The sequence below is a fragment of the Pyrus communis genome, chromosome 11 (assembly GCF_963583255.1).
Source record: "Pyrus communis chromosome 11, drPyrComm1.1, whole genome shotgun sequence".
Classification (NCBI taxonomy): domain Eukaryota; kingdom Viridiplantae; phylum Streptophyta; class Magnoliopsida; order Rosales; family Rosaceae; genus Pyrus; species Pyrus communis.
In genome coordinates this window covers 23,771,680-23,786,355 of record NC_084813.1, presented here as the reverse complement: position 1 = coordinate 23,786,355, position 14,676 = coordinate 23,771,680, and the positions used below count along the sequence as shown (strand labels likewise).

The 14,676-nt window shown below is 36.0% G+C and overlaps 2 protein-coding genes and 1 pseudogene across 2 annotated transcripts; 2 read left to right on the top strand and 1 right to left on the bottom strand.

Annotated features, from left to right (window-relative positions):
* Window positions 1-2,878: 2,878 nt before the first annotated feature.
* Window positions 2,879-5,351, top strand: LOC137708740 (transmembrane emp24 domain-containing protein p24delta9-like). The gene is made up of 4 exons (XM_068447888.1): window positions 2,879-3,242; window positions 3,541-3,750; window positions 4,324-4,400; window positions 4,971-5,351. The coding sequence occupies exons 1-4, from the start codon at window positions 3,039-3,041 to the stop codon at window positions 5,113-5,115; spliced, it is 636 nt and encodes a 211-aa protein (XP_068303989.1). The 5' UTR covers window positions 2,879-3,038; the 3' UTR covers window positions 5,116-5,351.
* Window positions 5,352-5,780: 429 nt separating this feature from the next.
* On the top strand, window positions 5,781-7,549 carry LOC137749145 (pentatricopeptide repeat-containing protein At5g48910-like; annotated as a pseudogene).
* Window positions 7,550-12,859: 5,310 nt separating this feature from the next.
* On the bottom strand, window positions 12,860-14,473 carry LOC137709257 (uncharacterized). The gene is made up of 4 exons (XM_068448349.1): window positions 14,170-14,473; window positions 13,871-13,954; window positions 13,112-13,585; window positions 12,860-13,014 (listed from the first exon to the last, which is right to left on the bottom strand). Exons 1-4 carry the CDS (start codon window positions 14,471-14,473, stop codon window positions 12,860-12,862), a joined length of 1,017 nt encoding a protein of 338 aa, XP_068304450.1.
* Window positions 14,474-14,676: the final 203 nt, after the last annotated feature.

Genomic DNA, 14,676 nt, shown 5'->3' with positions numbered 1-14,676 from the left:
GTCCATCTAATAATCATAATCAAAATCAACCTTCCAAAATTAATATACCAATTTGAAAATTCTGTGGTAGGCCAACGCAAACAATCATAATGTCGCCACAAAAAAGCATCTTTGAGGGTTTTTTTTTTTTTTTTTTGGAGGGGATTCTTTACCATTCTAATATTTTTACCCTTTTATGTCCTCCTATTTGAACGATCACGGTTAAATCACGTCAACATCTTATATTGATTTTTTTATAGAGATAATAAGATAAAAAGCAATGTGTGAGATGAGGGGATGAAATGGGATGAGAATAAAAGAGTAGAAAATCCTCCTCCTTTTTTTTTTTGGGAACTTTAAAGAAAAACTCTCGGTATTGTTTACTTTAACAAAAAACCTAAAAAGTCAATAATGCTACTATTCATTTAACCCTTTATTTTGTCCTTATTGTTAAAACTCAAAGTTTTCAAGCAATTTTCATTATTTTTTTTTCCTACCCGATATTTTAATTAATATATTATGGAAAATCCTAAGAAGGCAGGGATGTGTACATATCATGTTAATTAATAAATTTATTTTATTGGAAATTAATTGTATTGTCACATCCCAGACTCCAACCTCTCGGATATTGTCCGCTTTGGCATTCTGGGCCTGGACTATGTCACAGCCACCCAGCTACCGCACGGTTTTGTTTTTGCAGGCCGTAGCCCCAAAAGGCCTCCTCTGAAGTTAAAGCTCTGGGCATGGATATATAAGGTCCAAAGACCACGCCCTCACGGGCGATGTGGGATCTTACATGTATGATCACTTGCCGCATATAATGATACATAAATGTGATATAAATATGTTTTTTCCTTAACATTACTGTTCTAATTTGCAAAGATCAGAATTTGAGTATGAATGTTAGGCGTTCGCATGTTGTATTTCTTGTTTTTTTTTTTTTTTTTTTTTTTTAAAAATCTAGGATCGATGAACAAGGCCATCCAACATTAATGAATTGGTTAAGTTAGCTAGATAAGTATGCTCTTCTTTTATGTACTATGTTCGATTGGCTCGCCGTTATTTAGATATAAATTATGATATCATTTGCCAAAGAAGTAAGCTGACATTTGTGATCTGATTTTAACAAATGACCTTTTGTTGGGGGACGATAAAGCAAAATTAGGATGTATGGAAATGGAACATAAAATTCATTGGTAAACATAAATATCTTTTAATCAATTTAAATTACATACTTTTATGAGTTTAATCGGATTCTAAATTTCGACATCATATGTGTTACACTAGTACAAAAATATCAAGTGGGTTTACTTTACTTAGCTTTTCTACATGGTTAGGTTGACATAGTGTGAACAAGAAGTTTCATTAACATATTTTGTTCTTGCCCAAAAAAGACATTAGCAATACATGAAGGGTTTTATACACACACCAATTTTATGAAGACACCCTACATCCAAAAATCCTAACTTTGTCCCTCATTCTTCTAAAGACACCCCCACATCTCCTCCTAAAAAACAAAAGAGCATTCCAAACGGCCCCAATTCGACGACCAAGCATCTCTGGTTAGCTTGGCCGTCGACATTGGTATGGTTGATAATTCCCATTTCTAGTACAATAACACTTCAACTCACCCACATGGATACCCATTCACCTTTATCACCTCTGTCGTTGAAGTCGTCAGCCTACACTTGCCATCACGTCTCATCCCCTTTCTGTCTTCACCTCTATCAACAATCACGTCATACGATCTATAAAATATAATTTAGGATAAATTACATTTTAGCCCTTTAGGTTTGAGGTGGATTTCAATTCCTTATAATATCTTTAAAACATTTCAATTTCATACATTAACTTATCATTTTATTTCAATTTCATACATCCGTTAAAAAATCTGTTAAGTAAACCGTTACGTGATGACGTGGCTGCCAAATGTGTGCCACGTGGCAATTTTTTTTTTTTATGCATTAAAAATATTATAATAATTTACCCTTAAAAAAAATATATTGAAAACCCAGAAACCCATTCCCCCGACCACCTCTTTCTCCTCCACTGTCTTCACCTCCCCTCCCATCCAAAAACCCACCTCATCCCACCCCACCCCCACCCCTACCTCCCCCACAAACCCCAACCCCACCCCCACAACCCCCCATTCCACCCTCACGTCCCCTGCAACCCTAGTACTTCGACGGCGCCTCTAAGTTCTCCACCAGGCCCCACCACACCTCCATGACCACGCCTTCCACTCTGCCCTTCAACGACTCAACCATGGCCTTGGGCCTCCGGCTTGCGCCCCGTGACCCCACGAAATCCACAAGTAACGTGATGAACACTGGCAATCCTCTCCAGCGACGCTACTGTAAGAAGCCGTGGAAGAGCTCGTACTAGAGGTCGTCGTTGTCCGGTGAGACCGAGCCGCCGGTAGGGGAATATTTGGACGAGTTGAGCTGAGCAGAAAGCGTGAGCCGGTGAGTTAGGGGTGAGGTTTGGGTTAGGGGGAATGGGTTTCTGGGTTTTCAAGTATTTTTTTTTTTTTCAGGGTAAATCACTATAATATTTCTAATGCATAAAATTTTTTTTTTTTGCCACGTGGCATAAATTTGGCAACCACGTGGCACAAATGTGGCAGCCACGCCAGCTTTAAACGAACCAATGGATGAAAAATGTAACGGATGTATTATATTGAAATAAAATAGTACGTGAGATATGAAAGTAAATTTTTTTGAACATGCTGCATAAGGTTATAATAAACCTCAAATCTAAGATAGTAAAATATAATTTAGCCTATAATTTAATTAGATAGTATCTCTAACATTATCTTTCATAAAACTCAATTTAATTTTGGAACCACCAAAAGGGAACCAAAATGAGCTGACATGTCGGCACCTGATTGGTTCCATAATACCAAAGGAGCGTTTTACTCTCAGAAACCCATGACGTTAACAAACAAAACGGATCTCCACCACCGTTTGGAGAGTGGCTAAAAAATTCCGACCAAAAATCTTCCAAATTCCTCCATCGGAGCCACCACCCACCGCTGGGGATTCTCTTTCTCGCACAAAATGTCCCGACTCAATTTTCGTATAATTCTTATTGTGGGGTTGATGTCGACGGTGGCGCATTCCATGCGGTTCGACCTCCAATCGGGCGCCACCAAGTGCATCTCCGACGACATTAAAAGCAGCTCCATGACCGTCGGCAAGTACGCCGTTGTCAACCCCAAGGAGGGATTTCCTATACCTGATTCGCATAAGCTGACTATCAGGGTAATCTCCAAACCATTTCTGTATCCGGGTCTGTTTCCATATCTGAAAATATGATCTGGGTTTTCTTTACTTACGAATTTTACAATTGGGTTTTGTGTTTAACCTTGTTTCGAATCTGTTTCGGAGTCGAATGTGGCGAAAAGATTGAATTTTTCAGATTGAAGTTTTAATGGTTAGGCAAAGCATTGATTTCGAATTTGGATTTCTGTAAATTGGGTTTGATGATTTGTGATGTAAAGTTGGATTTTTTGGAAGCAGTTTGGAGATTTGATCTGGTGGTGTTGTTGGTTTGTAACAGGTGACCTCACCTTATGGAAGTAACTATCACTACGGGGATCATGTGGAGTCGGGTAATTTTGCGTTTACTGCTGCAGAGACTGGTGATTATTCAGCTTGCTTTTGGGTGTCGGATCATAAGCCCTCGACGACGGTGACGATTGATTTTGACTGGAAAACTGGTGTTGCTGCTAAGGACTGGTCCAAGGTTGCCAAGAAAGGGCAAATTGAAGTAAGCACTATTTTGATTGCACCTTGATGCATTTTTTGTGCGTTTATTCCTCTTTTGTGAATTCCGGCATGAGCGTAAACTTGACTCTTTCATGATTGATGCTTATATGAGGAAATGTGATGTTAGAGAACCTAAAATAGGAATACAGATGCTTGTTGATTACGAATGTATAATACGAAGAATGTAGGACTTCTAAAACTTGTTAGATTCACAAGAAGTACCAAGGAATTAAGAATAAACTTTAGAACTCTTCTTTTAATGTAAAAACAATCAGCCTGTCTCTTGTGGGCTTCAAAGGCTCGTATTTATGGAGTTGGCATCCTTAAAGCATTATGAATGGATATCGAAATATGAAAATCACGCAACATCCAAAACTTACCGTACATACTAAGTTCTGTTATTGGACAAAAAATAAGTAGCAGCCTAATCATATTTGAACAATGATATGTCATATATCCTTGTTCTTATGATTCTCATTAATTGGTATTTTATTTTTTTTGTCGATTAGAGTATATTGATCAAAAGATATGGTTTTATGTCTTGTGCTGATATTATTTTTGTTCCTTGTGCTAGACGATGGAACTTGAGCTGAAAAAATTGTACGATACTGTGTCATCCATTCATGATGAGATGTTTTATCTTCGTGAAAGGTACCAAATCAATACATCTTGTGCTTAAATAGTTTCTGTACATGTGGCTCGGTTTCACAATTTGATATGATGCCGCATTATACTCCACATGCATGCTTGAGTTAAAACTTTCTCTGCAAAAGTATGAAACGTGCTGCTTTACTCTATGTATGTAATTTTAAATAGTGCTGGGGATGTTCAGTTTAGTATTCCTTTTCTTGACAGATTACTAATTATTTGTCTTAATTTGTTTACCCCTTTTGACTTTTGCCATATCTTTATGTATGAGATGATTCTTATTTTGATTCCGATATGAGTACGATATTTGAGGTTTTAGTATTATTTTTTCGTAGTGAAGACTTTAGTTGGGATCTTTTGTGTTTTGTTTATTGTCTTTGCTCCGTATTCCTCTTTCTTTTGTTAATCGTCTTCCTTTGCCTTTAAAGTGATACCGTTTGAAATCTGAGGACATATTAAGTTGGAGGCATATTAAAATGTAAACTCGTATGCAGCTTTCTGCCAAAATATTGAACCTTATTTGTTCCCTCCCTTATCTCTTATATCCTACTTTTGGCCGTTCCCGTACTTCAGGGAGGAAGGAATGCAACAACTTAATCGATCAACTAACTCCAAGATGGCGGTTTTTAGCGGGCTTTCGCTTTTTGTATGCCTGTCAGTGGCTGGTTTGCAACTATGGCATCTCAAGATGTTCTTTGAGAGGAAGAAGCTCCTCTAGTTCCACTTTGTACTTATTTTTTCAAATTTATTTCTGCAGTTACATACGCACACTATTTTTTGTTCCCTGTATTTTGATGCCTAATTATACTTTGGGCATTGATTTGTTCTGCCGAGAGGTTAGCTTCTAGGAAGGAATCCTATCAAAGTTTTTGTTTGTTTTGTTGAAACTGGTTTCTGTACTTTTTCCAGAGCCAGGAAACTGACTGACTTCATCAACATCATTGGGAAATTTTATATATCGTTGTATAAAAAACATTAGTTTATGTCACTTCGATTCTCGTACGTAGGAAGTATGTTGTCGAGTTTGATTTCTATAACATTGTTTATGACTTTATGTATGAACGTGAGCTCTATAGTTGTGAGAGTAATATGATACGAGAATCAACTCATGAGATTCATATGTTAAACTCAATAAATGAACTCAACTCTATACGTCTTATATATTCTGGCTCGCTGCATGAGTTTGATTCCAATTTATAAAGATCGAAGTCGTTTTACCAGGAGTTGCTATTGACCCTTTCAAAATGTTATTGTGCACTTATTAAGTAAATTTCTTGATTATGGTTTTACAAGTGCATGATAAAAGCATCAATCTTTAAGTTATACGGTACATTTTCGAGCGTCAATAGCAACTCACTCTGTCAAATTGAAGTAACGAAGATATAAAAAATTCGGTTCCAATTTCCACACTACAAAGTTCAAAATACCGTTAATAAAACTGGACCAATGTGTCAGTGACCAACGAACCTATGCCGCTGCCAGGGCAGCAACAATGGCAAGCAAGACTGAGCTTCAGCCTGGCCTACATGGCCCAGAACTGCCTCTCCATGACACACCTCAAGCAAATACACGGCCACGCGGTCGTCACAAACCTCCAGCACCACGCCATCGTCCTCGCCAAGATGTTCCGCTTCGCCGCCATCTCGCCCTCCGGTGACTTAAGCTACGCTCACCGCCTGTTCGATCAAATGCCCCAACCAAACACTTTCTTCTACAACACCCTCATCCGGGGCTACTCTAAAAGCTCGTCTCCGTCGCAATCGGTGGTTCTTTTCAACCAGATGAGGATGAACTGCGTCGACCCAGATGAGTTTACCTTCACGTTTGTGCTGAAATCGCCGTCAAGAATGAAAATTGATGCGGCTCCGATGAGATTCATGGGATTGCGTTGAAGTTTGGGTTTTGCGCGCATTTGTTTGTACAGAACGCATTGATTCACATATATGGGGCGAGAGGGATACCGGTTGCGGTGAGGCGAGTTTTCGATGAAGCAGTGGCTCATGACGTCGTTTCGTGGTCGGGTTTGGTTATTGCGCATGTGAGAGCGGGGGAATTGGAGTTTGCACGGCAGGTGTTTGATGAGATGCCTGAGAGGGATGTGGTTTCTTGGACTGCTATGATCTCTGCGTATTCCCAAGCAAAGTATTCGAGAGAAGCGCTTGATTTGTTTTGGGAGATGAATCGTGAGGGAGTGATGCCCGATGAAGTCACGATGGTGAGTGTAATCTCAGCTTGTGCGGCTTCCGGAGATGTGGAAACGGGGGTATGCATCCACCAATATATTGATGACAATGGGTTTTTGTGGATGGTTTTGCTCTGCAATGCGCTGATTGACATGTACGCGAAGTGTGGATGCATGGAGCGAGCGTGGCAAGTGTTTGATAAGATGAGCCGGAAGAGCTTGGTCACTTGGAATTCGATGATTTCAGCATGTGCAAACCATGGCAATGCCGACGATGCGTTTGATTTGTTTGAGTGCATGACTGCTGCTGGTGTTGCACCGGATGGGGTCACATTTTTAGCCCTTTTAGTTTCGTATACACGAAAGGGATTGGTAGATGAAGGGCTCAGACTATTCGAGAGAATACAAACAGACTATAGAATCGAGGCACGAATTGAGCATTACGGTTGCATGGTTGATATTTTAGGGAAGGCAGGACGGTTGGAGGAAGCATACGGACTGATTAGTAATATGCCAATCCCGGGCAACGATGTTGTTTGGGGAACACTGCTTGTAGCTTGCAGAACTTATGGGGATGCTGGTATGGGCGAGAGGGTCGTGAATAGGCTGTTAGAGTTGAAATACTACATTCTCCTTCGTGATATTTATGTCACGGCCGGAAGGACAATGGAAGCAAATGCGATGGGGCGACGCATGAATGTTAACGATGCTAGTAAGACTCCCGGATGCAGCTGGGTGGGAGCATAAGGTTTCCGTTGAATGCTCTATCAGCGTTCGGAATTGCTCAGTCATGCTTTTATGTAATTGTCACATCTTAATGTCTAGTTACCAATAGGATGTTTAGACAAGTGATTGGATGCAATTTATGTTGGTTGCCACCCTGAAATTGGTCAATGCTTCTTGTGCTTGAGAATTGTATGTTAAGCATGGTATTCACAAAACTTCATGAGCCTTGCATATTTATATTTGATCTGAATGTAACATACGGATTGTATGTTAGATATACGTTCTAACTTGAATGCCATAAGTAGAAAATGTATTAGGAAGACTAAATCTTCAAAATTGCATGTGTTAATTCATAAGTAATTAGTAGGGTTACGTAAGATTGTTAACGGTGACGGCTAAATACTTGTGTTTCTTAACATTGATTCTCTAAAACCGGTTATTGTTTGCGTGTTTTCATTATTGTTGATCTCACTACATTTACTTATTCGCATTTGGTATTTTAATTCACAATTTCAACTTTCTTAAATTTTGTATTGAATAGTTGATTAAGAATTTTTTTTAGCAAAAATTATTTATATCAGTTATTGAGAAGAATGACATTACTTGAGGAGTTTATACTACATTAACATTGTCTTCTTGCAAGTATTTCTATGTGATTTTAACCTAATTATGCAGGTGCTAAAAATCCTATCACCTTACATTGTTTCGCTCACTTCTACCTCACCTATTGTTATTTTCAAGACCTTAAAACTCATAAGATAATTGGTCATGTTGAAAGAATTTAAGGTTTGTATATTTTGACTATGGAGGATATAGTTCTTTCAGATTCAAGTAATCATCAAGTTCTAAGTGTAAAATAAATAAATAACTTATTTCGGGATGAAATTATCACACAAACAAACATTGTTGTGCGTTTCCTCCTTTTGGCTTGCTTCAATGAATTCATTTTACCGACAGAAAAATTGAGCCTATATAGAGAGCTTGTCTTAGTAACTAACTCAAAATATAAATTCACCCAAAAACAAAACTCAAAAATATAAATTGAACTTGGAATTTTCTTTTAGGATCAAAAGAGATACATAATGACCAACTAGAAAGCCCAAACATAATTAGCTAAATAGAAAGCGCATACATTGGACATTGGCTTCTCTTTACATGTTTCTTAAAATGTAGAAAATCCAAACCTAACTAAAGATCACATAGGAATCTAAACCACGTTGTTTTGTTCTCACCAAACATTCTTGGTCCATACGTAGAAATAAATATGTCAACAAGTAACGGAAATTGTATCCAGATGAAGGAGGTAACTGGAACACTAGCAATCAAAATGCTTGCGATAACAATTGATAGTTTCCCGTCAAGCATAATGTAAAGGGCACAAGAAAAAACAATCATCATGGAGGCAATAGATAAAAGTAGGGTGAAAAGGCCTATCATCATTTTTGTGGGCAAAGATTTGTAAAAATCATCTTGAGAATAACGTGATGTGAGAATCCCCAAAAACATAATAATCGAGGTTGTGGAAGAAAAAAGTGAGATTGCATCTGAAAATACAAATGCTATGAATACCTTTTTAGTTAAGAATGTCGGAAGACCTGTATCTCCATTATTTCCACCAGGAACTGTGAATACTGCAGCAAACATTATGGTGACAATAAGAGCACCTACAACTGTACAAGAAGTTGTTGTTTCCTTCATTGAATTTTCTGCCTCTTTCCACATTTCTTTGTGATTCTCTATAAATATTTCTCGTGGTGTCATATTCTTTTTGTTTACAGCTTCACAATCTTTGGGGTTTGCAACACTCTCCACCTCCTGCATTTTTTGCAACAAATAATTTATGATGTAACTATGAAACCCGTATCTCTTCATATAAAATCCTTACACATTTGTCGTTTGAAACACCACATGACCCAAAATCATTAGTTAAAAATACATAGGATGATAGTATAGTACGTAGTTAATAATAATGTTTTCTTTTTGTTTTTATTTTTTTATATTTAAAGAGAGTAATTTCTGTATTTTTTTTTAAATTGAATAAGTAACAAAAATATGTGAAGGAGTAGGAGAAAATGAGACTAAACTTATAGCCATATATATATATAAACAACGTATAAGCAAAATATTTCATAAATACAGGCATATAGATAGATAGATAAATAGTCACCTTGAACCATTGTAGTTCTCTTTGCATTTGTAAAGCTGCACCCTGAATGTGATAAATTTGTGACAATGGGGTAATACTTGCTACCGTATGTAGCATATTATTGCCAAACTTATCTTTCGTCCCCACTATTTCCTGTATTCTATCAGAGTGAGAGAGGGCATATATAAGATTATAAACTTTGTGGTGACGGCATTCAGCGGCAATTTGGTACAGGCTTTGGCGTTTATCATTCGTGTAATGTACGGGATATGAGAAATCTTCAAAGAAATGAGTAATATACTTCACATGCCCTTGTTCTACTGCCACTAACAGTGCTTCTTCCAATTTCTTTCTTTTATAATAACCCATACTTCCTTTCTTCGCTGTTAGAATTTCTTTACTTGCTTTACACATGAGAGGTAAAACTGTTGAACCTGCTCATGCATCAGTTTCATCTTATATATACGATTGATTCCTAGGTTCACCAGAAAACAAATACAAATTACAATTATATTAAAATATAATTTATTATTGAAAAAACAATCATAAAAATAAATCAATTAACGATATGAATATATATATGTGGCCTACCTGAACACAAACATGTTGGGAGTTTCGTCGCAAGTCCTTGGAATAAACCCATTCCTGCATTACAACTTACAAGTCAAATTTGATGACAAAAATAAAAACCATTTTATTTACCATAAATGGTCCTTCTTCGTACTATGTTGGTTTTTGTCATAGTATGTGTATTGTGTATTGCTTTGTTTTTTTTTTATTTTCTTACGAACATGTTAATTTTATTATATTTTATATATCACATTTGTACTATCTTTCTAATTAAAATGAGTTAAATTTGTATCAATGAGCCTACCTCTATTAAAAATCAAATTGAATTACAGACATGTAAAATACCTGAGGAAATGAGATGCCCTTGATTCTCTTTTTGGTCTGAGAGAGGCCCTTGATTCTCTTCTTTGTTTGAGAGCATTTGATTACTGATAAGAGGAAGAGGTTTTATGCATATACCTATTAAGATAAGAATACAAGTCCAATCATTAATTCAATGAACTATTTGTTTAAGAAATATTTTTATGTTAAGTTGTGTTTGTGTCATTTTCTTGTCAAACCCGTTCTTTTAGTGAATTGTGTCATGGAACCCAACCTATTTGCACCCATTGAGACCTCTGTCGGAGTGACAACCTTTCTAACCTTAGATTAAATGTCTAACATTTTTTGAAAACTAATCTTTTATTATTTTTTGGTCCTCATGCTTACAATTCAAGATAAGTGGGGTCTCACGCATTTCATGCCAACATTTTTTACAGATATGTTAACGGATTTTGATGGCCTGGCGTAAAGTGTCTCACTAAATTTGAGTTTCAATGAGTTACGTGACATGATTTTAAACTTCCTAAAGCAAAGTGAACCTGCCTTTGAGTTTCAAGAGTAGTTGTCGTAAATAAGCCTTTAATGTTTATTACTGCACATCGTACACTGTCACAAACCAAACATATAACCCTTAAGAGTGATTACTTTAACCATTCCAGCAGTGTTAAACATTTCCAAAGAACTCAGCCCTCAAACCAAACATATAACAATGAATTTTCTTAATTAGCTATCGGTTGTTATTTAGTGTTACTATCTAGTGATTTTTTTTTTTTCGCTTGTATGTAAAAAGTTTTAGGTTCAAATTTTATAAATGGTGGGTTCATAACCAATTTATTCACCCCGCTCCTTAGTGTAAATATATCATGTATATATATATAGCTATGCATTCTACAGTACCTTTAAAAAAAAGGGGTAAGATTATAGAAAAATTTCTTAAACAGTTCTGGATTCAACGGAGATATTAAAGAAAGAATAAATGGTAAGTTGTATTACTTAATTAAGTTAAATTATTTTTCTTTACCATGATGAGAGAGAATCAATTAACAACAACATCACACTTAATTATCTTTTTCTTTTCACCTCAACCATTTGTTACTTAGGCATGCATCTATTACATTTTTTCTTGGGGATGAGCTCATTTTCACACTTGAAAATAACATATTTTTATTGTAGAAATTTCATAATCAAAACTGTTCAAATTTTTAATTTTTAATTTTTATTTGAAGATTATCTCTACAAAAAAACATTCAAATGGGAGATCGTGGCGTCTTACAAATGTATCAAATAAATTAACGGTATAGGTACTAAGTAACATATCAATGATATACCATCTATTTATTTAATATATTTAGATGACTAAACAATCTTCAATTTGAATGATTTTTTGTAAAGATGATTTTCAAATAAAGATTAAGAAATAGAACGGTTTCGATTATAAAATTTCTACGGTGAAGATATGTTATTTGCAAGTGGAAAAATGAGCTCATGTCCTTAATGGAGAATGCAAGTATTATTCTTTTCATATATAACTTCTTAAATACAAAATGACTAGGAATTGTTTTTGAAGACCATGTTGCTTGATGTTAATCTTTCTTTAGAATTTTATTCTGGCTTTAATATGGATTAGAGCATTTCCAACGTTGATAGCCACCTTGATTATAGGCAACTCAATCCCTTTAGTGAATAGTAACTGCCTGTAGTGAACAGTAAATGTTCAAGTGCATCTCCAGTCTCCACCCCTAAACTAAATAGCCCAGACAATTCGTACTAAAATATTAGTATTTTTATTTTATAAAATAATAATAAATAATTTTATTTTTAATTTCAGATAATAATAAAAGATTGTTTGAAAGTATTTGAGGTGGAAGAACATGGTAAGTGTTTATAGAAAAAATAGTGGCTGACATCCCCATGATGTCAACCTTGTGTCACTGCCCCTGGGGCTGGGGCTGTCGATTTCTGCCTGGATGACCAACTGGGCTCCGAGCCCCATTGGATTGAATTGGGCTAGAGGAGTTTTTTGGGTGGGGGAGGGGACTTTACAACCAATCCCCTAGGGGATTCGAACATGCTAGAAGTGCTCTTACTAAAAAAACATGTGATATAAGGAGATAAAGTACAATTAGTCTGTAATACAATTAAAAAAGGGTAAATTAAATTTTGCATTCTTAAATTTGAGTGCAATTACAACCTCATACATCATCTTTAAAGCATCATCATTTAACGGTCAAATTAACGGTTTGACAAACAGATGCATGAAATTGCAACTAATACACAAGTTTGTGTATGACATTGTAGTGTTTTAAAGATTATGTGCATTTACATATTTATAACTATTTACAATCTTAGGGGTACTTTGGTATAAAAATAAAAGTATGATGATGTGTCATCTTAGTCATTGGACCAATGTCACGTAAAGTGGACTAATCCTAATAGTGACTCACAAAATTGGACTTATATCAAGTTTTATCTTTTAGAAAGAAAAAAAATATAAAGAGAAAATAAAAAGAAAATTGACTAACCAAAATAGATCAATTTTTCCCATAGACTGAGGCGGCTTCCACTTTGGAACGCAAGACGTTTATTGGCCAATGTTACTAAGGGGATATTCCCATTGCAGTCTATAGCCATGGCCAATTTTGGATAATGTTGAATTAAATCCAACGCAATATCTACATATCATAAAAGTGTGAAAAAAGAACACTATAAGTATACTGATAAAATTTGTAACCAAAAAAAAAAAAAAATCACATAGGGGAAAAGTTGTACCAGGTCTGTTGAAATTAAAACCGAGAGTAATAAGTCGAGCGGCATAGGGAACTTCTAGTGCTTCGTCTGGAGTGAGGGAATAGAGAGAGCGAGCCATCATTTCCCCATTTGGCTTCTCTTGGGCCTCTACCACAAAAGGCACCAGGAACAACGGAGGTGAATTGGTAACAAATCGGTTGTTCTTTTGAACCATGCTTTCAGCTATTTCAAACCTTTCTGGATAATCTCTTATTAAAAGATGAAGAGCTGTTAAACCATCATCGTCTGTTATATCCAAGTGTTCCTCTTCCATTTTCTCCATCAACTGTTGTATAATGCGCACGCTGCAGTTCTTCTGGACTGCGTAGTGAAGAACTGTACCACTTCGCACAAATGGAAGTGTTTCACTTCCTGCCTGGCTATTTTTGCGAAGACAGTTGATCACATTACCCCAATCATCAGACTTCACATATTCGGCGAAAGTTGGGTCACGTTCTGCATGCCATGTTTGTTAATTGCTAAATTTCCCATACTTGTATAAAAATAATTTAATACAATTTGACAGGTGGAAAATTCTACGAAAAATATAACAAAATAATCCTACAATTGGAAATATAATAAAATAATATACAATATATAAATATACAAAGGAGATTCCAATCCTTATTAACATCACCGAGATCTATTGGAGATGTTAGTGATTAGTCATAGTGGACTTAAAAGTTTATCATCAATTACTATTAAATAGAATTATATAGGAGTCTGAATTTGTGAGGATACCTTCAGTCCAACTTTTCCTTGCCAACGGTGGCGTAGTACCATGATCAATCGGAGGTGGATACGCATGAAGAACTGACTTCTTTTCTGAAAATGAAAACTTTGATGTTAAGATGATAGATGTTATCGTTCAATTCTGAATATTTTTTTTTTCTTTTCCCTTCATATAAATGCTTATGAGTGTGAAAATAATTGCAAAATATTCCTTATTTAAATTAAAATATATAGAATCATAGATCACCAACAACTGTACAACCATTGCCGTATATTTATTTCCTTCAAATTTTCATGGATATACGTACCATTTTCATCTGATGGTTCACTTGGCTTCTTCAATTCATCTGACAAAGCATCCCATGCTTGTTTGGCCGTGGTTGCTCTCTTGATAAGACTATAAGTATCATCCCCGCAAGAATTCCAGATTGCGTATAAGGCCTTGGCATCCTTCTTCTTCCAAACCTTACTAACTTCTTCATTTTCTGTAATAGGAGGTACTTGATGTAAAACATCCAAAAGATCTTTGGCCAACATGTAGGTCTCAATTTGATAACTCCAATCATCATAGTTCTTACGGTTAAGAACTGTATGAACAACTGTAGTTGCCATGTTCAATCTGCCTATTTATCCAACGATATTTTATGTCAATAATCGAGCATATGTGTGAAAAAAGCAACGAAAAAGAAAAAAAACAAAGTCCAACTACTACACTCACAATTTGAGTTGGGGAAATCTTCAAAAGAGGAGGCGGAAGCAGCTAGCGCTATGAGCTTTCTAATTGGTAATTCCTTTGCATGTGTGCATAGAAAGTA